This window comes from Phragmites australis, chromosome 16 (genome assembly GCF_958298935.1).
Source record: "Phragmites australis chromosome 16, lpPhrAust1.1, whole genome shotgun sequence".
NCBI classification, from domain to species: domain Eukaryota; kingdom Viridiplantae; phylum Streptophyta; class Magnoliopsida; order Poales; family Poaceae; genus Phragmites; species Phragmites australis.
Window position 1 is genome coordinate 207,872 of NC_084936.1, and position 24,543 is coordinate 232,414.

At 44.8% G+C, this 24,543-nt stretch overlaps 2 protein-coding genes across 2 annotated transcripts; one reads left to right on the forward strand and one right to left on the reverse strand.

Moving 5' to 3' along the window:
• Window positions 1–5,681: 5,681 nt before the first annotated feature.
• On the forward strand, window positions 5,682–12,321 carry LOC133895927 (SWR1 complex subunit 2-like). Its single transcript, XM_062336455.1, has 11 exons — window positions 5,682–5,939; window positions 9,660–9,731; window positions 9,883–9,926; window positions 10,007–10,256; window positions 10,424–10,499; window positions 10,606–10,725; window positions 10,862–10,930; window positions 11,064–11,106; window positions 11,572–11,637; window positions 11,796–11,869; window positions 11,990–12,321. Exons 1-11 carry the CDS (start codon window positions 5,682–5,684, stop codon window positions 12,106–12,108), a joined length of 1,191 nt encoding a protein of 396 aa, XP_062192439.1. The 3' UTR covers window positions 12,109–12,321.
• Window positions 12,322–12,481: 160 nt separating this feature from the next.
• Window positions 12,482–18,756, reverse strand: LOC133895398 (uncharacterized). The gene is made up of 14 exons (XM_062335693.1): window positions 18,356–18,756; window positions 17,695–17,849; window positions 17,068–17,171; window positions 16,849–16,915; window positions 16,511–16,603; window positions 16,268–16,432; window positions 16,034–16,174; window positions 15,866–15,943; window positions 14,296–14,408; window positions 14,144–14,204; window positions 13,546–13,713; window positions 13,356–13,457; window positions 13,017–13,106; window positions 12,482–12,935 (listed from the first exon to the last, which is right to left on the reverse strand). The coding sequence occupies exons 1-14, from the start codon at window positions 18,621–18,623 to the stop codon at window positions 12,873–12,875; spliced, it is 1,668 nt and encodes a 555-aa protein (XP_062191677.1). The 5' UTR covers window positions 18,624–18,756; the 3' UTR covers window positions 12,482–12,872.
• Between the last annotated feature and the right edge of the window lie 5,787 nt (window positions 18,757–24,543).

The following is a 24,543-nucleotide window of genomic DNA, read 5'->3' on the forward strand; positions in this document are numbered from 1 at the left end:
CCCCCGAGGACTCGGTGCCCCGAAGGTCCCTCTAAAGTGCTCGGGAGAGGGTGCTCGGGGCTGCACGTGGCAACCCGCGAGGACTCGGTGCCCCGAAGGTCTCACTCAAGTACTCGGGAGAGGGTGCTCGGGGCTGCGCGTGGCAGCCCCCGAGGACTCGGTGCCCCGAAGGTCCCTCTAAAGTGCTCGGGAGAGGGTGCTCGGGGCTGCACGTGGCAGCCCGCGAGGACTCGGTGCCCCGAAGGTCTCACTGAAGTCCTCGGGAGAGGGTGCTCGGGGCTGCACGTGGCAGCCCCCGAGGACCCGGTGCCCCGAAGGTCCCCCCAAGATGCTCGGGAGATAGTGCTCGGGGCTGCACGTGGCAGCCCCCGGGGACTCGGTCCCCAGAAGGTTCGCGCAAGATCGTTCAAAGACTCAAAGGGCCCCGTCGCCAGAGTGTCATCCAGTCAAGGGCCCGATGCCGCATTTAATAGGCGCGCGTGGCCTGGCATTCTGACATCCTGACATTCTCGGCTGACCACGCCCCAGTGTCAGACCCGGCCATGCCCTGGCTGGGGGGCGTGGGTTCATTAAATGCACGGGTCCCGTCCCGTTTCCACTTGCGCACCTCGGGATAACGTTACCAGAATCGAAGCACTCGGCCTGCCACCCTGCCCTGGCAGGAGAACAAGACAGAGTGGGCGCACCGGGCACCTCTGAGGCTGTCCGGTGGGCCTTTCTTTTATGGCACCCCGATGCTTCCACAGCGGCTAGTGGTCGAATGCGCGCCGCCTTCCTCCACCGCCCCTGTCACTTCGCCAAAGTAAAATGATTAGGCCTTTCTCCGTGGCACCTGGGCATTGGCATCCCCTCTTTCCCATTCAGGATATGTCGAGGTCGGCGCATCTATAAAAGGAAAGGAAGGAGGACGCTAGGAAGGAGGACGCTACGGATAGACGGATAGACGGATAGACGGATAGACGAAGACAGAAAAAGAGAACAAGGAAAGAACAGCCCCGATCGCAAGACGATCAAGAGACCAGCTAGCTAGAACATAAGAGCCTTCGACTCTTTTGTAAAAGAGTTCTCCTTCGAGAACCAGAGATAACACTCACACAGGAGTAGGGTGTTACGCCTCCGCGCGGCCCGAACCTGTCCAAAAACCCGGTGTCCCCGCAAGCCATCGCATTTATTTCCTTTTCCGCTCATTTCCCGTGCAAACTTTTCTAGGATCATCCCCCCGGCCGAATCTCTAAAAAGGGGTCTCTCGGGATCCCTGCGACAGGAGTTCACCCTCCGACAGCTGGCGCGCCAGGTAGGGGGGAATATCCCTAGGACAGCGGAGGAGGGGCGGCCACTCCCGAATCCGTGGAACATCGAGCATCTCCGACGCTTCTACCCGTAGATGGTCAAGCTCGCGGTTCAGGTTGATAAGGCCGGGGGCTTCTCCTCACCCGAGCAATCTGGAGGCTTCGCCCCGTATGGTAAATCGCTGTCGCCCAACCTTGTAAATATCGTACATTCAGTATTTTAATAAAGCAATCACTATGGCAAATTATTTCTCTGGATTCCCTATGTTTAACCTGTCTGGTGAGGTGCTCGGTTGTGCGAGAAAAAGTTCGCTCTCTCGTTTTTTCCCATTGATAAAAGAATCCCAATCGGTATACATGCGGGCAGTCGCCGCTGACTTACGTCCGACATGGTAGGCAGTGGCATTCGGTGTCGTAACGGGCTCCCGGGTACTAACCGAGTTTCGGGGCGCTCTGAGTAATCCCATCACTCGAGCTGCTCGAGTAGGCCGGAGCTCAGGCCCCCGGAGCGAGCTGTCGGTGCTCGGTCTGGCTGGATGACACTCTCCGACAGGATGACAGGATGACAATTCAGACTGCTCGGGCCCTTGACTGGATGACACTCTGGCGACGGGGCCCTTTGAGTCTTTGAACGATCTTGCGCGAACCTTCTGGGGACCGAGTCCCCGGGGGCTGCCACGTGCAGCCCCGAGCACTATCTCCCGAGCATCTTGGGGGGACCTTCGGGGCACCGGGTCCTCGGGGGCTGCCACGTGCAGCCCCGAGCACCCTCTCCCGAGGACTTCAGTGAGACCTTCGGGGCACCGAGTCCTCGCGGGCTGCCACGTGCTAATTAAATGCGGGCCCTTGACTGGATGACACTTTGGCGACGGGGAACCGAGTAGGCATGGCAGGGTCTGACACTGGGGCGTGGGCAGCTGAGAATGTCAGGATGTCAGGATGTCAGGCCGCGCGTGCCTATTAAATGCGGCATTGGGCCTTTGACTGGCTGACACCCCGATGATGGGACCCTTCGGGTCGTCGAATGATCTTGCGTGAACCTTCGGGGAACCGAGTCCTCGGGGGCCGCCACGCGCAGCCCCGAGCACTCTCTCTCGAGCACTTCGGTGAGACCTTCGGGGATCCGAGTCCTCGGGGGCTGCCACGTGCAGCCCCGAGCACTCTCTCCCGAGCACTTCGGTGGAACCTTCGGGGAACCGAGTCCTCGGGGGCTGCCACGTGCAGCCCCGAGCACTCTCTCCCGAGCACTTGGGTGAGACCTTCGGGGAACCGAGTCTTCGGGGGCTGCCACGTGCAGCCCCGAGCACTCTCTTCCGAGCACTTGTGTGAGACCTTCGGGGAACCGAGTCCTCGGGGGCTGCCACGTGCAGCCCCGAGCACTCTCTCCCGAGCACTTGGGTGAGACCTTCGGGGAACCGAGTCTTCGGAGGCTGCCACGTGCAGCCCCGAGCACTCTCTCCCGATATTTGGGCTCTGTGGATCATCGGGGAACTGGGGTGCTCGGGGACCAGAGGCGGCGGCCCCGAGCACCTTCTCCCGGGACTTAGCTTCTTCTTACCTTGCAGGGTGGTGACATGTGGCGGATGGCCGGCCTGGTCTCGGGACTTAGGGACCCCTGGTTCCGAATACACCGACAACCCTAGTATTAGCACCGATATCATAATATACTTCCGCTTCATACACAACCAAGGTGAAAGGTTGTACATACATAGAGTCACAAGGCAAGTGCTATGACTACTGCTCATGTTGCCGAATTGATTCATCCCATCTGTACTCAACTCAAATCTTATATTCCTTACATCTTTTGCAAAGGGCTTCTCATATTTTCTATCGATCTTTCTCAACTGCATAGAATCAGCGGGGTGTCTTAGCATTACATCATCCTTGTGCTCATCGACGTGCCATTGCATCAGTTCGATATGCCTTTTTGTTTGCGAATAAACGCTCCAAACGATGGACTATAGGAAAATACCACACCACCTTCACGGAATGTCTTTTCTTCTTTCCTTCACCATCAATATTATCACCGTCACACTTGTACCGTGCTTCACCACAGACAAGACACGCTTGTAAGTCTGCATGCTCTCTGCGATACAACATGCAATCGTTTGGACATGCATGTATTTTCTGTACTTCCAACCCCAATGGGCACACAACCTGCTTGGCCTGGTATGTGTTTTCTGGCAACACATTTTCTTTTGGAAGCAATTTCTTCAAGAACAGTAACAACTCTGTGAAGCTTGTATCATACCACCCATTGCTTGCCTTCAATTGCAGCAGTGAAAGCACGGTATGCAACTTTGTGTGCTCCTTCTCGCAGCCCGGGAACAACGGTGTTTTAAAGTTCTCTACCATATGCTGGAACTTTTGAAACTCTCTTTCATTGGTGAATTTCCCCTCCCCATCGAGCAACATCTGCTTCTGATCATCGATGTCGGTGTCGACCAACATCTCCTTTAGATCATCATCGGTCAACGTATCTCTGGCAGACGGTATATCGATGTATTCGTCGACCGGCATATCAGTGCACATGTCTTCGTCTTCTCTTCCAATGTATTACCCTTCCTGTACGATCTCAGCTTCACCGTGCTCGGTCTAACGGGTATAGCTAGGCATAAAACCCCTTGGCATCAAGTGGGAATGTATCTGTTGGGTGGCGGAGAACTGCTTCTTGTTCTCGCAATCAACACATTGACAGCACATGTATTGAGACTGTGTATTTGACTTATGCGTCGCGGCTGCTACCAGGAAACCCTCCATGCCGTTCTTGTACTCTGTGCTCACACGGCTCGCATCGTACATTCATCTTCTGTCCATCTACAATCCAAATTCAAAATATCTAGAAGATTTTGCGATCACCAACAAATAAATTATCTCGCCATCTCCTACCAGGAATTAGCCCAGGTTGGAGGCCTTTTGTATGCTTTCGCGTTCACTTCCTATGAGTATTTGTTGGTGCTATCCCTAATTTTTTTTTTATTATTCAAACCTTATCTAGGACTCATTAAAAAAAATGAAAAATAAATACATTCATACCTAAAGTTTCTATATTGGAGGTTGCTAATTAAATAAAATATAAAAAATACAATTGGATCTTGCTACATACCTAAATATCATGGATAATTTTCCTAATTTATTAAAAATGAAAAATAAATATGCTCATACATAAAGTTTCTATATTGTAGACTTCTAAATTTATTCCTATGGTTTCATTAGGATCTTTGAAGATTTGTCTAGTTCTCTATAGAGATAAGATTAACTTTGGTTTTTTAGGTAATATATTGACTTAAAATGCTAAATATAGGATTAACCTTAGAGATTTTAACTTACTTGAGCTCAAGAGACTCCTGCTAGAAGCTTGCTTTCTGTTGGGGGGAAATCCATAGTTCACTTGTCCTAAAAATTGAAGAAAAGGTAAATGAGCAAATGGAGAGGAAAGAAGAGAATTTGTTTGGATAGCTAGAGAGAGCTCATCTAGACCTCCTTTTTTACCAAAATTAAGCTTGAGTGGTGGGAGAATCAATGCGGGAGAAAGGATGAAGTGGTTGTTGCCATAGGAGATTTTGTGAGGGAGAGAATACTGAAAAGACTCTATTAGCTCGAGGTAGAAGAAGGTGAGGAAGAGGAGGATATCACTACCAGCTCATATGATCCGCCGGCAGTGATGCAAAGATATCACTACCGGTCAATAGATTAAGCCGACAGTGATGAGGTGTGGGTGCATCACTGCTGGCTCAATCCATTAGCCGGTAGTGATGACCCTTATCACTGCCGGTTCATAAGCTATGATGGCTGATTCTTCCCGCGCGACTAATGAACTAGCAATGATGGGCCGATATATAAGCCCAGTTCTGTAGTAGTAGCAGCTCGTCGACGAGGCCATTGGATCTACACTCAAGGGCCTAAATTCACTCTTATGATGTCTTAAGGCTACTGACGTAGTTGCATGGGCATTGAAGAGGACCTAGTCGGGGACGACGCTGCCGTTGCTACCAGTGGAGGAGGACATGGAGCCGCACTGGAAAATCCCCCACCAAGGTCACAAGGTGAGGGAGGGTTTAGGAGGACCCAATTTTAATAAACAATTGCAACAGTATGGTATGATTGGAGAAACAACAAGAATAGATGTCAGTCGGCACTCCATGAGCGTGTAAGTGGGAACACCTCGTGTCGGCACCGATAGTGCATGTCGGCTTTGGGTGTGCCAACAAGCTGCTTCTCTTGCATACTCAGTGCCCAAATAACTTGTTGGCACACGTTAGGGAGGCGACAACCATGTCGGGCGTCCAAGTGCTGAGAAGGCCTGTTTTATTTTGTTGTTGACGTTATTTACACTTTGATGTAGCAATAATGAAAACTATTCATAAAAATCTTAGAATAATTAATATGTACATGGTTGCATCCACGTCGTCCTCTGCGCTGACCTTGTCCTCCTCCAAGCTCATCGACGGGTGGCACAGGGGCAGAGTGCCCTCCATGAAACGTTGTCAGTCCTCGTCACACTGGGAGGAGGAAAGGTCATCGTCGGAGGAGGAGATGTCAGTAGAGGAGGCTGTCATTACCTCCTCTGATGACGGTGGTGGCGATGGGGAGAAGCCGGAGGTGGAGGAGGAGCGACGGTGGAGGACAAGATACCATGACGATGACAGTGTTGCTAGCTAGAAAATTTGTGAGATGGATGACGATGATCGAGCAGTTGTGTAGGTGTTCACAGAAAACAAATAAACGTCATGTTATAAACCAATCACACCTATAAATGAGATCAGCAACATCAACTTAACATAATACTCGCCAAAAAGAAGAGATATATGTCACACCCGGTTTTAAAGGAAACAACCAGATGTATTCCACATGTATGCCAGGATCAAGTTTACATACATGCAGCGACGTCATTAGTGATAGCATAAACTGTGTCTCAAATAACGTAAACAATCCTTACAAAAGGACCCGTAGGTCTGAAAGAAAATACGAATAAATCTTCAATTGGCAGCGGAACACCCATCCATCCACAGGCGTTGTCCGGGGGAAACACCAGCCTAGGACATGGTCTTCAATCAACGCCTTCTTCCTTCTAGAAATCAGCGTCCTCGCCCGGGACTTCCTCGAAGACTTCACCTTCTGAGCAGCATCTGAGGGTAGGGAAAAAGGCAAGCGTGAGTACATAAAGTACTCAGCAAGTGGAGGAAAAATATGACATGCAGGCTATTGACAAGGAAAAGTCAACTTGGGGATTTACTGCGACTATGCTCAGCTAAAACAGACTCAAACAACCTAGCAATCCTATTTACTAGATTTTTATTCCAACAATATAAGAACATAACCCATCGGATCCCATCCGACTACCAGACTCACCAGATATCCCATATCCGGCTACCGACTCATCGGGAGTACCACCTCCCGACTACCCAAACCAACCCTTAAAGTTCCCATCTAATCCTGAAGAAGTCCAAGCCGCTCTTGACCGTGAGCACGGCTGATCGATCAGTTATTTTACTCTGCAGAGTTTGCACACTTTACCCACGAGTCGTGATTCCCTTTTTGCCTTACACTTCCGGGGTGTATGGCCGGGGTCTCACTACAAGGCTGTTACAAAGTATCTCCACATCTATAAGCACCCACTGAGGTTTCACCGCTAACAGGGATCCCATCCACTGCAGAGGCCCCCTCTTGTGCCACCGAACCAACCATTGGTGCGTACAGAATGCGAAGAACACTAATTACTTAGCCAGGCCGTACCCATATAGGCCTCATGGTTGTGCTGTTTTGCCAGGTTACAGGCTCCAAGAACCGGTCCTTAGGATCCCACACAAGAACATACACAAACCCTGCTGTAAAGCTCCACCACATACTAGCCATCCAGTTGGGATCCCTAAATTCAAGTTACTACAAGATTATCAATTCTCCCAAGTACTTGTTCCATAGTTATTAATCAAAGTTCATAATGATTCTAATCCACGACTGCACTAGCATGACTACCCTTTTACAGGACCCAAAAACCCCAAAAGAGGCTACAAGGAATTGGCCATACAAATTCTAGTAAACCCTATTCATGGGATTCAAAATTAGACAAGCATGCAACTAAGGAAAAGTAAACTATAATGATCTATGGTTAAATCAAGGTGATCAAGGACACTTGCCTTCGTAAGTTGGCTGCTCAGAATCTTCAAAAACTTGGTCTTGAATGCTGGCACTCTGCTCTCCTCCTAAGCCGAAGAACACACCGGAAAGAAATAGCAAAACAGCTAAGTACAACACACTAAACAGGAGAAACTAACTCTAAAAAGGCTATGAACGGAAAGTACACGCAGCTACGATCTCGGGGGCGCGAAAATCACCTAAATCGGAGGTCGTATGGAAAAGTTACACTAATTCTACTCTACAGGGGCTTTTCTGAAAGTTTGCAGGGTCTAAATTGTAAAACAGATAGTTCTAGGGGCTTAAGTGCAAAGTTCAGGGACCTAAACATAATTACCCTAAAATCCAGGGGCCTAATTACAATTATCCAGAACTATCTAAGGGCCTATATGCAAAAACAGTGAAGCCTAGGGGTCTCCTTGCAAATCTCCCTATTTTCCGAGAATAGGTGGAATTATTTTCATACTGAAAATCCGGATTAATGCGCAATGCTGACGTCACAGGCTGACTGGGCTGCTGACTGGGCATCCACTGCTGACTGGGCTCTGCCACGTAGGACAGGGACATCCACGTGGCGCGCTGACGTGTCTCTGTTGCTGACTAGGTTAAAGAGGACACGTGGCGCAATCTGGACGGCTAGCGAAGGGGTATCTTGCGATCTAATCAGGAGCGTTCAAAGGGGATCCGACGGCTGAGATTGATTTGGGGGGGAAACAGGCCGGCGGCGATCGGAACACGGCGGCGCCGCCTCGGATCTCGCCGGAGGATCACCGGAGACACGCTAAACCACGCTACGGGCTACCAAACTCTACGGGGAAAGGCGCAAACGGACGGGGAGCGCACGGGGAATCTCACAGAGAGCTTGTCGACGGCCGAGGAGCTTCTGGCGGTGGTCGGCGACGACAATGGCGGGCGGCGGCGCTCGGAAGTCGACGGAGATCCAGCTGCGACGGCGGAGAGGCGAATCCGACGAGCGGGGAAGCTTCCTGGGGGACATGCAGTGCCGGAGAGAGGATTAGCTGGCCGCGGGGACCTTCGGGCGATGCTAGCGACGGCGAGGGGCGGCGATGCTTACCGGCGGGCGACGAGGACTCGGTCCGGCGGCGGAGAGGCGTCGGTGAGCAGCAAAACGAGCTCCTCCCGCTACTGCGAAGCTGGCGACGAGCTCGGACGCGGCGGGGAGGGCTTGGCGCGACGGAAGGCTCGGCGACGGCGGCGGCTATGGCGCTCGGCTTTCTCGGGTGTTCTTGCGCGTGTGCAGGGGGGAAAAGGCGACGCTGCTGGGGTTATATAGGCGAGGGCGGCGTAGGCTGTTGCGGGGTGCAGCGCGTAGGGCGGACGGCGCGACGAAATCGGACTCGGCGCACGGCAGCTGCGGGTTCGGTTCGGATACGGCGCGCGGGCGCGGCGGGGACGAAGGAGCTGACGGGCGGGTCCCACTGGGCAGCGGCGCGCGGGCGACTGGGCCGAAAGCGGGCGACTGCTGGGCTGGGCCGCGGCAAGGAAAATGGGCGTCACAATATATTAGAAATTAATTGAGTAGAGCCATACATAGTTTACACAGCACGGAATGTCTAACAACAGTGAAATCGTAAAAAAAAATAGCACACTTGTCGTTAGCTTTTGCGTCCGTATCATATTTGGATGGTTTTTCTCGCCTATATTTGGAACCTGTGAGATGACAGAAAAATTGAGCACGGATTTTTTATAATAATAATAATAATTCTAATATGAAATTTCAGCATTTCAAATGGGCCAAATGCATTAGTAAATTGCAAGCGTCTGCAATCTCAACCATGAATTGTAGATCTGACGGTGCTGCATCACCCCGGTTAAGGAAGGCTCACGGGATTTCTCTTTCTTTCCCTTCCTCTCTCGCCGCCGCCGCCGCCATGGACGTCCACGCCGACGACGACGAGCCGCCCGTCCTACTCGACCGTCCTTCTCCCTGCTCCTTTGCGTCTACTTGTCCTTGCGCCCCCACTCCCTTATGCTTAGTCAGCGTGCTCCTGATTGAAACGAAGTGAATTCGATGGCGCAGGATAAGCAAGCTCCTCGAGGACGAGGTTGAGCAGGATGAGGTTTTCTGGAATCAAGACGCCCTCAAGGATTGGTTCCTACCTACCATGATGGGTCGAGGTCAATATACATACACATTGCTGCTGCACTTACACTTGCTGATGCGTCATGTGTGAAATACTCCTACTTAATTGTTCCATCAATCTTTCCTCGCAGGAAGAAAACGATGTCAACTACGAGGAAGAGCAGGATGCTGGCGACGAATTCGACAGCGATTTTGGTGAAGATGTGAGATCCCTCCTGATCCTCCTTCCATCCATCCTGTTGACTTATTTGTATTAGCTTCCATTAGTGGACACAGCTCTTGTCTTTGCTTCTAGTTAAGATCTCACTGAGTTGTTTACTGCTTATGACAATCTAACTTCTCAGGATTGTACAGGAATCTGAACCTGATGATGAACCAGAAAAGGAAGTACGTGAGAGGTACACATGTTAGTGTTAGATCACATCATGTAAACTTGTTATGAATTCTATTCTCATGTCCGAACTCAACTGTGAAGCAGATTACCTATCAAAAAGCGGCTAATATTCCCTGGCAAGACTTTGAGCAAGACCAAAACCAAGAAGAAGGTGGTTCCAAAACTAGATGACGCAAAAACTGACAAGTCTGATAAGCCAGGTCCATCCAGACAAGCAGATGTTCCTGATGAATTCGAGAATGAGAAGACAATCAGGAAATCAACCAGAACATCAGTCATCGTCAGACAAGCTGAAAGAGAAGCGATGCGTGCTGAAAAAGAAGCAATAGTGAAGGTATGTATCCATGCGCAAGCTCTCTGCTTCTTGTAATACATCAAATGTTACATGTGCATAGCGCTACTCATGGACAACAGAATCTTGTAATACACAAATTAATTTGTCATCCTATGGCATTTTAGGATTTATGTTGACTATTCTTTTCATCTTATAAACTGTTCCAGCAAATTAAGAAGAAAAAGGAGGGAGAAGAAAAGCGAATGACGCAAGAAGAGATGCTTTTGGAAGCAGCTGAAACAGGTCTGCTTTTTTTTCCTTTTTACCTTATCCAAAAAGATATAGGTGGAATTTACCAGCATTGGTTATGCTTATCCAAATTTTTTTTACCTTTTTTCTATCTTTCCAGTGATCATGAACTTGAGAAATCTAGAACGTGTACTTGCAAGGGAGGAGGAAGTGAAGAAAAAAGCTGTTGTTCATAAGGACACTTATGGCGGTCCTACAATTCGATTTTGGTCAAGAGATGGTAACTGCTTTATGAGATTATCATCAATCACTTGTTTGCATATGAATTGTGAACTTAGCAAATTCCCTCTTCACGTTATAAAAATCCATATCCTAGGTGTTCCAGTTACCTAATTATCAGTACTGTTCTCAATTAGGGGAATCGCATCTGGAATTCATAAATGGGGCATCATTTGCTTCTGAACTTTGTACTACGTCAGCTCCTTGTAAGTAGTTTCGTTGGTACTGTATTATTTGTTCTTTTGACTCTGACAGTTACCGTAAAATGTGTGCTTAGCAGTTTGAATTCAAATTGCTGTATTAACCCTCGTCTTCTCATAATACTTTTGTATATTACAGATCCGGAGAAATCTGTTTGTGTTGTGACAGGACTTCCTGCCAAGTAAGATTTTATGACACCTGTTTATGATATCCCTTATTGGCCGTCTATGTTCCTTTCCTCGCACATGAATTTCTTGCTGTATAATGTTTCACTTGACTACAAGTAATAAATTAGACAGACATGCATCCTTCGTTTGATAGCTGGATTTTCTTCGAGTCTGTGGTTTTATTATATATTTTGGATCACTCAGAGCTTACCAGTGCGTTTATGAGCTGAAAACCGAGGCATTATACTGCTTGAATCCTGCTTACATCCTTTGTTTTAGCTATTTTTCACTCATTATGTGACAGATTTCAAATGAGCATACCAGGCAGTTAGCAGCATGTTCTTGATTCGGGAATTTGAAATGCTACTGCAGAAGTAGGGTTGAAACAGGATTTTCTATATAACCAAAAGCAGTAAGCATTGAGTTGAGACTTGAGTCTTGAGAGTTTGTTATGCTTATGTGAGGCTTACTTCCTGTAGATACTGTGATCCGAAGACAGGGCTGCCTTATGCAACTATGGAAGCATTTAAAATCATCCGGGAGAGGTACACCTTTCATCTCATCGAACTGCAGGTTCCTATGTTGTTCTGTCAGCTTGCCTGCTCTGGTGACTTAAAATCTGTTTCTTAACTAAAACAATGCTTAATTTCTGAATGTGTATTCGAAACATGCTAACATTTTCTCAATTGATGCATGCATTCAGTTTCCTGAAAGAGGAGGCTGATAAAAAGAGGCCAAATATGTCGAATATGGGAGAGCTTTTCGAATCAATAACCGGTGACCATTTGACGCCTAAGAAGAGAAGAATCGAGATAAGATCGCCAAACATATCAGCAGGTGACCATTTGACGCCTAAGAAGAGAAGAATCGAGATAAGATCGCCAAACATATCAGCAGGTGACCATTTGACGCCTAAGAAGAGAAGAATCGAGATAAGATCGCCAAACATATCAGCAGGTAGAAGGCTTGGAGGACGCTTCCGACGAATACCTGCTCTTGATACGACGGTGGACTGACGAAAGATCTCCGGAGACTGGGTGAAACATAGGTGTTGTGTTTAGCATTAGATCCTGATGCATTGTGCAGTTGAGATCGTGCTGTCGCCAACGGTGTCTTGTAGTAATCTCGATATATTTCTGTCAGTTAATGAATTGTCAGAACAATTAGCTATGAACTTGTTGATGTGAGCTTCAACTGTGTATTACTGCATCATCAGTCATCTCTGTGCATACATGGTTTTGCAGTGCTCGACAAGTGCAAAACAGCAGCTGTGCAACAATCCAGAAGGCCTTGTAAACTGGCATTCTGTACGATTTCAATTATGTGTATGAATTATTCATGGAAAGCTCTGAATGTCCCCAGTTTTAGATTGCCTAGTAACAGTCAAGCTTGTTACAAAATGGACTCCTTATTCAGAGAAGATGCGCTTCACTGCATCCAAGTACAGAGTTGGGAGCACAGCGTGGCGCTTCTTTGGTACATAACACACCTCCAAGATAAATTATTCAAGCAAAGATGCCTTAGGCTCGCAGTAGCCAAAATTGTGAGAATAAAACAAAGATAAATTACAGCCAAAATTCCTCGCACAACAGAAAGAAAAGTTTTCCCTTGGCGGAATTTTAAGCCACTCACGTTGGCTGGAGAAAGAAACAGTAAGATTTTGCAATTACATGTCTATGTGCTGTGGAAAGATAGCTTGCCTCTGTGTCATCCTGATGTCTAGCTCTTCTAACTAGGCATGCATTCTCGATACTAATACACTTTAAAAAGACAATCTAGTCTATGCTCCCTTGACTTTGCGTGATGGAGGTCGCCGGAATATGTTGATAAGATCATCAAGACCCTGTTCAAGCAAAATGATACGCTCTCAGTTGCAGGAAATCAAAGCTTCAAATTCTGTCCAGAGTAAACAAACGATCCATACCCGTGTAGTAATTACTAAGAAACTGAAGAGAACGATTAGATAGGAACCAAGCACCAGAAGGAACAGCAGGTCAAAAGTAACACTCGCGACCTGGGAGTTGAGGAAACAAAGGCTGTGTCAGGTAATTTCAATGTGGTGTACAAAAGCAACTTAAAAGTGGGTATGAACTTAAGATCTGAATATACATCTGTGTCAAGTAATCCATCAAGGAATCAAACAGTGGGACAAAATATAATAAGGCCATTATAAAGCTTGAGGAATGCTCTTCACAATAAGCCTTTAGATACGAAATTAAATAATGATGGCAAAACATGAAAAAATGCCACGGAGCTTATATACCTGATATACATTTAGAGTTGCTTTCGTTGCATCATAGAAAGTCAACATGCCATCGAGGGCATCATTCTGAACATGCACATCAGCAGTGTGTCCAGACAGTTCCTGCACCAGCATACGATCGTCATGGGTTGCAAGAAAGCTATGAACCTGGTGAACTGAAAACTGAAACCATTGGTAGAGGCATCCAGACCTTTTTCAGTGCTGCTATGAAGGGATCATTTTTCTGAAGAAATGGTGCAACCCGTGGTGTCCGTGATAAAAGATCCAACCAAGACTGGATATAGTGAGGATTAATGGCTAAGCTGCTATTCTCTGCAAATACATCAATGTTCTTTCCTCTCAGTCCATAGATGTGTCTCTGTAAAAGAGCAAGAGGAAGCCAGTCAGTTTTAGTTTCAATCATCATCATCATCATCATAGTACAGTTTTGAAGCTCTAAGCCTCCGATGACTTTTGCTCATAACATTTAAACATGCTACACACATCGTCCAGACCATAGTAATATAGATGAACAGGAGATATTGCTATCAACTCTCCAAATTGCGTGAACTTTCTCCATTGACATATTGCATATTTCACCAAGCAACACAAACAGAAGAAGCTTCATGCACAGTGAGAAATAAGCTAAATGTTTGTACCCTACAAGCATCCTGCCAGAGGGGATACCTAAAACAGGGCACTCATGCGTTTAGTGTATCCACACTAACACTCACAAGCACACAGAAAAATAAATACTGAATGAATAATTGTCCAAGCACTAGCTGACAGAAGCAAATGATTTAGCTTACCGCAAGACTCTCAGAAACTAATCTGACAGTTCGGATTACTGACTCAACATCTGCAGATTCTCTGCAAAAAGAAAGAACATACAAGTAAAAATTTAGCATAGATTGAACTAGTTGCACTGAAAAGAATCAAGATGCATTAGAAGTGGCTTCACCTAGTGTCATGAAGACCACCAGTGCTTTCCAAAAATTCAGGAGGGGCCGACATTTCCGAAAGAGTAAGTGCAGTCACTCTAAACCTTGAGAATTGCTCGTGTTCCCATGCTACCTACAAGTTTGCAAAACATGCCACTTGGTGAGATAGAAACATAAGACAGTTAAATGTGATAGACATTTTAATAGCCCAAGTAAGCACTTCCTGATTCCAATACAGTAAAAATTAAACAAGAATCTGAATTTCTAAAAGATTATCTTGTTCTGCACTGTTTTCTAAACTGGTCCCCATGCCAATTCAGTTAATCTTAATCATTCAATGCATTCAAAATTCCATGTCATGCTATCATGCTAAAAGGACTAATTCAGCAATCAGTATATAGCTAGTGCTTAATGTAGATGGCATGTGAACTTGATTAGTGCTATATTTTTAGCACACGTGAATGTGGTGCAAAGATGCACTAACGGTGGTGTGGATTGTGATGTCCATAAAATAGGAAGATTACTAAAATTCTACTTGCCATAGACAACTGGATGAGAACAAAATAAGAGACAAGTACTTTATTCCAAATACTTAATATATAGAACTCTTTCAGGTATTCAAACAAGAAAACTAACATAATGGCCAAGCAAATGAAAGCTTCTGTGACCTAGGCCCTGTTAGTTTCCTGCTTCCGGTTTTGCTTCTGCTACTGCTAGAAGCCAGAAGAAAGAACAAACAGAATTCTGGAGAAGTGGTTTCTGGAGAAGCCAGAAGCTTGTTTCTGAGGAAAATGAACTAAAACTGAGAAGCTCGCTGAGAGACGCTTTTCAGATAAGCTATGTGCTGAGAAGCTAACAGCTTATTTCCAAAAGCAGCTTTTTAGACAAGCCAAAAGTAGCTTTTCAGAAAAGCCCAAACAAATAGGCCATTATATTGAATGGAAAGCATGCCTTGGCGCTGGCTGGGCTGAATAAAATTTCGCTGGCGTCCATTCAATAATTTATTTTGAATGGTATTCATCTTGTGATAAAATATTTTTCAGACAAGCCAAAAGGACAACTTTTCATAAAAGCCCAAAAGCAGAAGCCCAAACAAACAGGCCATTATATTGAATGGAAAGCATGTCTTGGCGCTGGCTGGGCTGAATAAAATTTCGCTGGCGTCCATTCAATAATTTATTTTGAATGGTATTCATCTTGTGATAGAATACTTCTGTGACTTATATTTAACATAAGTGTGTTTTTGCATTTTTTTTTTTTGTGGGGACATGTGTCTCCATGAGATTGCATTCATCACCTTATGTGTAGCATGTGCAAACATATGTAGGATTAAGTTCCATTTGATTTGAGCAATGGTTTTGCAAATATGACCAACAGCCCAACTAGCAAATCCAATGAAACACAATCTATAGAGCATTCGACAAATGACAAGTATATGCATAAATGCATTGGAATACATAACAAATAGCCTTAGTTATTGCCAAAAGATGTTGTCACCAAATGCATATTGTATATGCTATGTTCATTCCTGATGGGAACCAAAATTAATGCGAGGGTATATTTATCTTTGAAACATCAAGAAGTACATACTCTAGGATTTGAGACATTAATCTTCTTGTGCTTGATTCTAACTGAAACACCCATTTCTTTAGAGACATCTGAAAAATCCTGAAAGCAAATAAATTCACAGATGTCAATACGACTATCTTTACAGATAACTGAGGTTATGGAGCAACAAGCATGAAATGATCGACATACTTCGAAGATTTGTTTGATATAGGGATTTTCTGGAGGCTTTGATACATGCATCCAGAGGTCACTGCTCCAGGAACCAACACTGTTCAGGCAAATTGCGTAGTCGATGCTCTCGCGTACACGCTGATCGAAACTTCTAAGCCACTGTATCAAATTCGAAAACATACAGCTGTAAGTTGCTCAAGCAGATGCCACAAAGGAGGACTTGCTTTCTTAATGGCGCAGATGGGTACTTACCTTGCTAGTTCCATTGTAATTGTAGGGTCCACCAGATGTTAACCCAAATAGAATATTGTACCTGCCTCTAGTACTAGGATTTGAATAGAGGCGTGAAAAGAGTCTTGCAATCTCTAGAAGAGCCACAACTCCACTTCCATTGCTGTCGCTTCCCACAGAAAGTGCCTGAGAAGATACGTGTTATGCAAGATACCTAAAAGAATAATAAGGAATATTCTGGGAACATTTTTTGGATGAACATACAGGTGCAGCACCGAAGGTGTCATAGTTTGCAACTATGGCAATAGTCGGAAGCTGTTCAGTATCGCCTTCTCCTTTCAAACCAGGTAACCATCCCTGCAACGTGAAAAGATTCAGCTTAGGTGTGTTCATATTTCAAAAGACAACATTGCAAGCAGCATTCTTTTGTTAACACGAATATCAATTTGGAACGACCACTTCCAACATATAGCCATCCGTGTTTGTTTGTTGCTTCTCAAAGGGGGAAAACATCCGCAAGATACTACAGTGAACTAAAGAAAATAAAAGTAACTTGACAAATGGTTAACCAGATAGTAAATTGATGTTAGAAGAGAGGCTACCTGGATATTAGAAATGGTCGGAGATAACACTTTCCTAGGTTCCGCCGAGGACACAACAAGTTTGTAACTACAAGTCCAGATAAAGACAATCAAAAGAAAATACCATGCAAGAGACTGACAGTTTGTAACTTCCCATACATTGTAGTCGAGTTATTATAAAGTTCAAAGTGCAAAAAGGCTGGCCTCTTTAAAATATGATAAATTTCTTATGAGTATTACCCTCCTGTTGTTGCAGAGGCTGGTTGATTTGAAGAGGCAATTTTACGGATATCTGCCAACAGGTTATCAAAATTGTCGTCATGAAAAGCGAAGTACACCGGATACTGCATGAATCAATGCACGTCATTTAGTCAATAGATCGCTTAATAATATAGAAGTAGATTACTCAGGCAAGTGGGGAGTAGACATATTTGGACTAGAAAATAATGAACAAGACAAGCAAAACCAACAAAAAAATGATGTAATAAAAACATTACACAATAAAGGAGAACACAAATATAGATCGTAAACCCAAGAACAATTTAAAGGTTGTGAAACTTGAAATAAAAAATGCTAGCCAACACTAAAAAAATATCATTCAGGTTTTCAAATGCAATCAAAATTTTGACTGTTGAGTGGTGTAGCCGTTATTCATACCAATTAAAGAAGCTGGATGCATAATAATTGTGTTAAAATTCAATCTTTGAAGCGCTATATATTTATACCCATGGAGCTATATATTATAAACGTCGGCCTGTTGGACAAATAGAGGAACATATAGATGTCCAGCAACACTAGAGCGATAAATGCCTGAGGCATATTCAGTTATTTGCTTCAATCAAAGAGAAAGAGAAATTTATGACTTACTGGAACTTCTTCATGAACAAGCAACTTTTCCAGCTCAGCCAGTACACCCTTTACTTGCCCCTTGCCATCGTTGCTCCCTGCACCAGCCTTGCTGCTGAGTTTTGTCGGGAGAAGAATGAGCAACCCTCCCAGATGTTTTTTCTCCGCCAGGTACTCTGAGTAGACATTGTAAGATTATTCAGCAACAGAGTTTGGCAGTACTAATCCAAGCAACTTTTACGTAAGAAATCAAAGCATACTTTAGCTCAGGAACTGGAAACATGAATTTTCTTTCCGTTTGGCAGTATTTGTATTTGAGACACAATTCAAATCCCGGTGCTGATGTGCAAAGGTACTGGAAACCCTATGGTTTGTGACGCGACATGGGCACATCAGATTTGGCATAATAAGTAGCAACCAATCCAGAATTCCAGATCGCAACTAAAAACAAGCTCGGGATGCTGAAGCACACAATGCCTATCCTGGTCGTGATCCAGCCTCCAATACTAGAGCAACAGCACTTAGCAGCATAATACTGCAAGATCGTAAGTCCACTACTCAAGTCGATCCAACAAGAAAAGTAGGCAATGCGAGCGCAAGTCCGTCTAGAGGCAGGAAGAGATCTATATTACGTGACATGTAGGAAAGAGAAGAAACGCAAGAGCGGGAGGCGGAATTTTACCTCTGAGGAAGGACAGCGGGAGGTCGAGGAGCGGCGCGACGAGCGCTGAGCGGGAGAGGTCTGCGCCAGCGGGGGGCGGGAACGCGGCGGCGTGGTGGTTCAGCGCGGCGGCGCGGGAACCGAGCGGGGCGCCGGCGAGGTCGTACTGGATGAGGCGGTAGACGCCGACGGCGGCGGCTGCGTCGCCGAGCTCGACGCAGGCGAGGACGACGAGGGCGAGGGCGAGGGCGGAGGAGATGGAGGCCACCACCTCGCCGGAGGGAGACATCGCCTTCCTTTCTTCAGCGATCCAGCTCGAGTAAGAGAAGCAGATGGAAGAGGAGGAGGCGGCGGCGGCGGGCGGAGATGTAGATGCAGATGTCGCCTGCTCTTGATTAATTGGTGACTACACGGCTCATCGTGGGGTGGACTTACCAAATTTCCCATCTCTTTGGTTTCTTTTGCATAAGGACAAGTTAAGTTTTTAAGGCTTTATTTGTTTTTTTATTCTGATTATGGATTATAGATTAAAAGTAAAAGTAAAAAACAAACCATTATAATCTAAAAATTGATTCTCACAATCCACAAGCCAAGTTATATTATAAAATCCTACAATCCGCACTGCAAAATCTAGACTGTAACAAACCACAGCAAAAACAAACATAATCTAAATATCTACCTACATCTCAATTCTTTATGAGATTTTCAAAAGTCCACATATATCTCAATTCCTTACCGTCTAACGCATGCAAATTTTACAAGCTTTTTAAATACCCGCCTACATCCTTTAGTTTCTTTTGTATAATTTTTTTTTATAAAAATCCACTTACGAGTAGGTTATGGAATGCCACATGGGTCTCAATCTTTATGGTCTAACACTTACAAGACTTATGCATTTTCAAATACCTCTTCATGCTTGTTGACAGACCGTTGTGGTCTTTCCAGCCTTCGTCTAAGTTCTTGACTTGCCGAGATAAGGTCATCTATGAGTTTACTTAGAGTTTAGTGCAGTGACCATCAAGATTCGTCTATTTTCTCTAAATTTGACTGTCATCGTCGCCCTTTATGGATTATTCCACTCAAGTGAGCTCTGCTACAATTTTTAAGCTCGGAGCATCTCTAGCAACTCCCGGTGCTATGCTAAACGAGCCGAGCCACGCCTCGAGACCATACAACAACCATGTTGGTCGATCACCGGACATAGAGGTGAATTAAAACAGACATAAAACTTGCAGGAGTTAGACTGTATGGAATTAAGATATATGTGGGTATTTAATAACCCCTGACTTACAAGTGAGTTTTTGCAATTCCTCTTTGCATAATTACTCTAGCTCTCAACTTGTAAATTTTTTAAATCTTTTTCGTTGCATCAGTTGGACTATCAAAGTCCATACTAAAAAAGGGCAATTGTGTTCATACTCCTAATTTTAAGTGCAACTATGATTTTACCTTTACTTTTTAAACTTTGTGTTTTTTCTCCTATTTTTTCAAACTGAAACTTGCACTTGCACTTGCTCCTATTCCGTTAAAAGCACTTAACGGTGTGAATTCAATTATAAAAAGACATGCATGCCCTTGCACACCCGCCCTCGTGTCACTTGCCCACGCACCGAGCTCGCCCACTTGCCAGCGCGTCGAGCTCGCCTGCCCGCCACCCGCATGGTGCGCCCGCCCGTGACACGGATGGATGGGACAGAGAAGAGAGTGGGAGGGCAATACGATCATTTGGACATTTTTCAATAATTATCTTTTTTGTTTTAATTCTTTTAATTGGGTTACCTCTAGCGGGAGTTGAAACCAAAGACAAATAACTCATTATTCTGAAGAAAAAAAAAGAGCAAAATCATAAAATCTAAAAGGTAAGGGTAAAATCACAGTTATATTTCAAAACAGAGGTACACAGAAAGAAAATATGAGGTACGAACACAATTGCCCCTGCTGGAAAATATCAGGCATCCCAAATTCAAACCACAAACTTACACAAAAAGAAAATATGAGGCAGGAGGAGTTATGCAATAGTTGCTCTCCCCGGGGGTCTATTTGAAAAAGGTACTTATATTCTAATGGGCCGGCCGGACCCCTCCCCATCAGTTTCAGTTCGCAATCCAATCCTTCCCTCCCAAGCCCGACGCCGCGCCGCAATCCAATGACGGGGCAAGGCCTCGCCGGAGGTGAGGTGGGGGTCACGACGAGAGGAGAGGAGGTGGCCGACCCAATGCGACGCCCATCTGCCATTCAGATTCAGGCTTTCAACTTCAACCAGGTGATGCCTCTCGCAAATTTGGAATTTCAGTTTGCAATTCATTCGGTTACAATTGCGTGCATTCGTCTCAAGGATTTGCCAATTATATCACAAGATATAGTCCAACCGCATCAGTTCCTTGATACTACTACACGTCTGCACTCTGCACTTGGAAAGATATTCTACTGTACTAGTTTTTTTTTTCATAGCCACACTCATTTGGGCAAACTTGCCCCCTTTTTTTTTCATTTTTAGTAACAGGCTGTTTTCTTCATGGTGTATGGGGAAGTACTTTCCTGGCAAATCACCGTTTAGGCTTTTGATTTGTGGAAAAAGATAGAGACATCTACAACTGACATAATGCACACGACTCCATGATCACAGGCCATAAATCTTCTCAAATTATAAAAAGCGGTCAGTGCAAATTTGTTACAACCATCACATTATTTAGGTTCTTGTCATAGAATGACTAGGGTAATAGGGTGCTCAGAGGCTGGTGTCTTCTACAGTATACCATCGCTGCAATTAGCCTGATTTCAAAGGAGAAACCCCCCTCTAAACTATTTAAGCTCAAGTCCAATCATGTACAGGTGATAACTGTTCTCTCATTCAAGGGTTTGACACATACCAGTACAACTGCTTCAATCAAACAATCTTAATGTAGCACAGCCAATTTGCTTCGATTTGTACGCCCTGACCAAGCTGAGAGCCTTCTTTTTGTTTCCTAGTAGAGACAATTCCACTTGAATGCTCCTGCACAGGATGGCATCAATGTTGCTTAGAAACCCAGATTTCTTGAGAGTTATGTGTTATCAAGAAATTCTATTTATTGAACGTATAAAGAAACACATAACTAACTTGGTGGACAAAATATCAATAATAATCTTGAATAGAACTGCTACTAATAATAGTTTATTATCACTTCTAGCCATTTGGATACCTACTTTCAAAGGTTAATCGTAAGTTGCTTGCTTACAGTTGATTAGGATCGTTAATCAATCTTGAGTACTAACATCATGATGTTAGATTTTTTTAACAATTCTCATTGTGCTAGAAGCTTTATTTAATTTTTTAACAAAAAAACTTCACCTTCTGTGTGTACGTCTGTGATCTGAGCTGCACAAATCTTAGCTGTACTGTATCTTTCATTTTGCAAACATAGCCTCTACATTCAAGTCTTGTTCACAGACTCACAGGGGATACAAGCGTGCTTCATTTATGCTTGTGGTTAAATTGGTTTCACTTATATTGCCGTCCTCATCTCTTTCATGAAAACTTCACCTCAGTTGCAGTGATTTTGATATCTTATCCGAGAAAAGGAAGTCTGGGATATGCTCCTTTGCTATTCTAAAGAAAATGCTATAGGTCTCAATCTATCTCACATAGAGATAGACTAATGACTAATCTTCAAGAAGAAAAAAGTTATAGAATAAATTTTCAACAATTTGAGGAAGTTGTGCGCCGAAGTGGTTGATATGACATAGGAGAAGTGGGGGAAAGTAATGCTCCCTTCTTTCATGAGGTTATTTGGTGTTGCATCCAACTGAAGTTTGAGGGCTGGAAGAGGGAAAGAGTTAGGAGTTGTAGATGTCTTTTTTTGCTGCGGCACCTCGAAATGACTCAGCATGACAAGAATCCCTTGTTTCTTGTTCCTTTAGAGAAAATTCTAGACTTTTGCCACTCATGTTGGAGGCCGTAGTTTTTTTTTTCCAAGACAGAGATTGTTTAAAGTAGTGCCATCACCTTTTCCTCCTCAAGCCATTATATAATGGTCTGGGAGGTGCGCCATTATACTCACACAACACAGAGGGCACCTCTCTTCCCTGTAGGCACTTGCACTGCACTCTCGCTTTACACTGCGTTAGGATTTAGGAAGAAGCCAAGTTGAAGCAGGCATGAGCCAGACCAAGAGCACCATGCCCGTCAACGGCAGCATCGAAGCCTCCGTGGAGTCGCCGGCGAGTTCATGTGTGTCATCCGATGCCGAGGAGGTGGCGGCAGCGCCGATGGTGGTGGCTGGGTGCCCCCAGTGCCTCATGTACGTGATGCTCTCGGAGGAAGAGAAGCAGCCCAAGTGCCCCAAGTGCAAGAGCCCCGTGCTGCTGCACTTCCACAAGTGTGACAGCACGAACAAGATCTAATTGACTTGTTTGAGAACGGGCATATAGATGCATGCAACCCAAGACTCTGGAGTTTGTTATCTACTTTATCGGTGTTCAGTAGCAGCATTTTACCGCAAACTTCCACACGAAAAGGTTTAGGGCGTATCTCCTTTGATCTCTGGACATTTAATCGTAGCATATCACCTAGTATGAACTATGATACAGATATTAACAGGGGACTTGCTATACTTCTGTTCTCTGTGTAGCCTGTCTCTTTCTCTCTCTATTTTTTTCCCTCTCTTGGGAGGTATGTATACAGCATATTAATCTTCTCCGGAGCAAGGAGTTAAGATTGTCCATGATGCCGTACGTTGTCCTGTGTTTATTTAGATCATATGATTTTGGTGTTTGTGTACTTAAGTATAGATCTACGTAAGATCGATCTCTTAATTAGCTTGATATATTCACGTGTTTAGTCACAAAATAATTATAGATTTTGTGACGGAGGAACTGATTTTGAGTAATTAGGGCGTGGTCCCGAATGTTCAGGTGGGCGCTTTGCCCTCTGTTGCTTCGTCGTTTTTTTACTGCGTGTTTGGATCTTGATAGATCATATATTTAGCCCATTATATTGCTGGAGCTACTATATTGCTCATCAAGCATGCCTGCCGACAACAGATAGAGCCGCCCTCATAAAGCCCTGTCTTGTAGAAATAATTGCATTTCCAGTAACGTGACTAATCAACCTCCGGCCAGTTTCTGTTTCTCATAAAAAAGGAGATCATACAGCTACCTAACTTGTGTCCCGGCCTCTTAATTAGATGCATGAAATGTAATGTGAGAGCAAAAGGTTCGATCAGGCAGTCCAGTCCAATCAAAATGTCAAATCCTGCTCTCCTCTTATGTGTTGCTGTTACTACTTGTTCTAACAACCACATATCTGTCTGTTTAATCCTTTCCTGTCACCTTAAATTTGCCTTCTTACTGATCGCATGACACTTTAGATGGCCGACTTTGCATGCACGCCACTTCACTGTCAAGCACCATATTAACTTGTCTTGCTTTGCGGAACTGCAAATATCTCCTCTGCATGTACTGCACTGCACTCCTATAGTCCCCTATGTTGTGGAGACAAATTAAGTTTCAGAAACTTTTTTTTCTCCACCACGAGGAGAGACTCCCCGGACATTTTTTTTAATTTTAAGGTAAGAGAGTACCAAACCTTGACTAGTCAGGAAACTCATTAAAAGCAATTTTCTCACGAAGGTATCCACAAATTGATGCACACTAGGTTTGAGCCCGAGTGATCGTCCCTCTACCGGAGGCACAAATCAACTGAGTTACTGCTCAGTTCGCAAACCAAGCAGCAATAGAGTATGTCTGAATATAGGTAACGAATTGGCCCAGCTAATATGTAGCCCAACGTATAGGCCCAGTGGGCCTGATTCATTCATACCCAAAACAGGCCAATGAAAAGTTGGAAATATTTTGTTCATTCACATCTCACATGGTATGTCTAGCCTATTAGCATCCTTTTTGTTTCTTCTGGGAGGATGGGGACAATTAGCTAGTGTCATCATTGTAAGGCTTAACATCCTCATGGGTTCCAAGTCTGGAAAATCATAGTAGAAAAACCACATGATAACCATCTAACTTATCAGAGTGTTCAGGGCTTTAGCAAAAGAATTCTTATTCTTAGAGTTCAGGTGTTACTGTGTAAGTCTAAATGCTCCTTATGTGTGCCTGTGCCCTTCAAAAGCACAGCTCATGTTGTCCTACAATAGCCAATAAGGTCCCTACTGTCTTACAACTTTAATACTTACAGTGGCAATTTGTTGAAAAAAGAGGTGAAGTGACTAGCCTGT

Excerpts from the sequence above, each read along its gene's own strand:
- LOC133895927 (XM_062336455.1), top strand. The coding sequence starts at position 5,682 with ATGGTTGCATCCACGTCGTCCTCTGCGCTGACCTTGTCCTCCTCCAAG. Across the intron at positions 5,940-9,659 it reads GATACCATGACGATGACAGT|GAAGAAAACGATGTCAACTA; the intron begins GTTGCTAGCTAG and ends CTTTCCTCGCAG. Across the intron at positions 10,726-10,861 it reads TCGATTTTGGTCAAGAGATG|GGGAATCGCATCTGGAATTC; the intron begins GTAACTGCTTTA and ends GTTCTCAATTAG.
- LOC133895398 (XM_062335693.1), bottom strand. The coding sequence starts at position 18,623 with ATGTCTCCCTCCGGCGAGGTGGTGGCCTCCATCTCCTCCGCCCTCGCC. Across the intron at positions 17,850-18,355 it reads CCCGCTGTCCTTCCTCAGAG|AGTACCTGGCGGAGAAAAAA; the intron begins GTAAAATTCCGC and ends ATGTCTACTCAG. Across the intron at positions 12,936-13,016 it reads TCTTAGTAATTACTACACGG|GGTCTTGATGATCTTATCAA; the intron begins GTATGGATCGTT and ends TTGCTTGAACAG.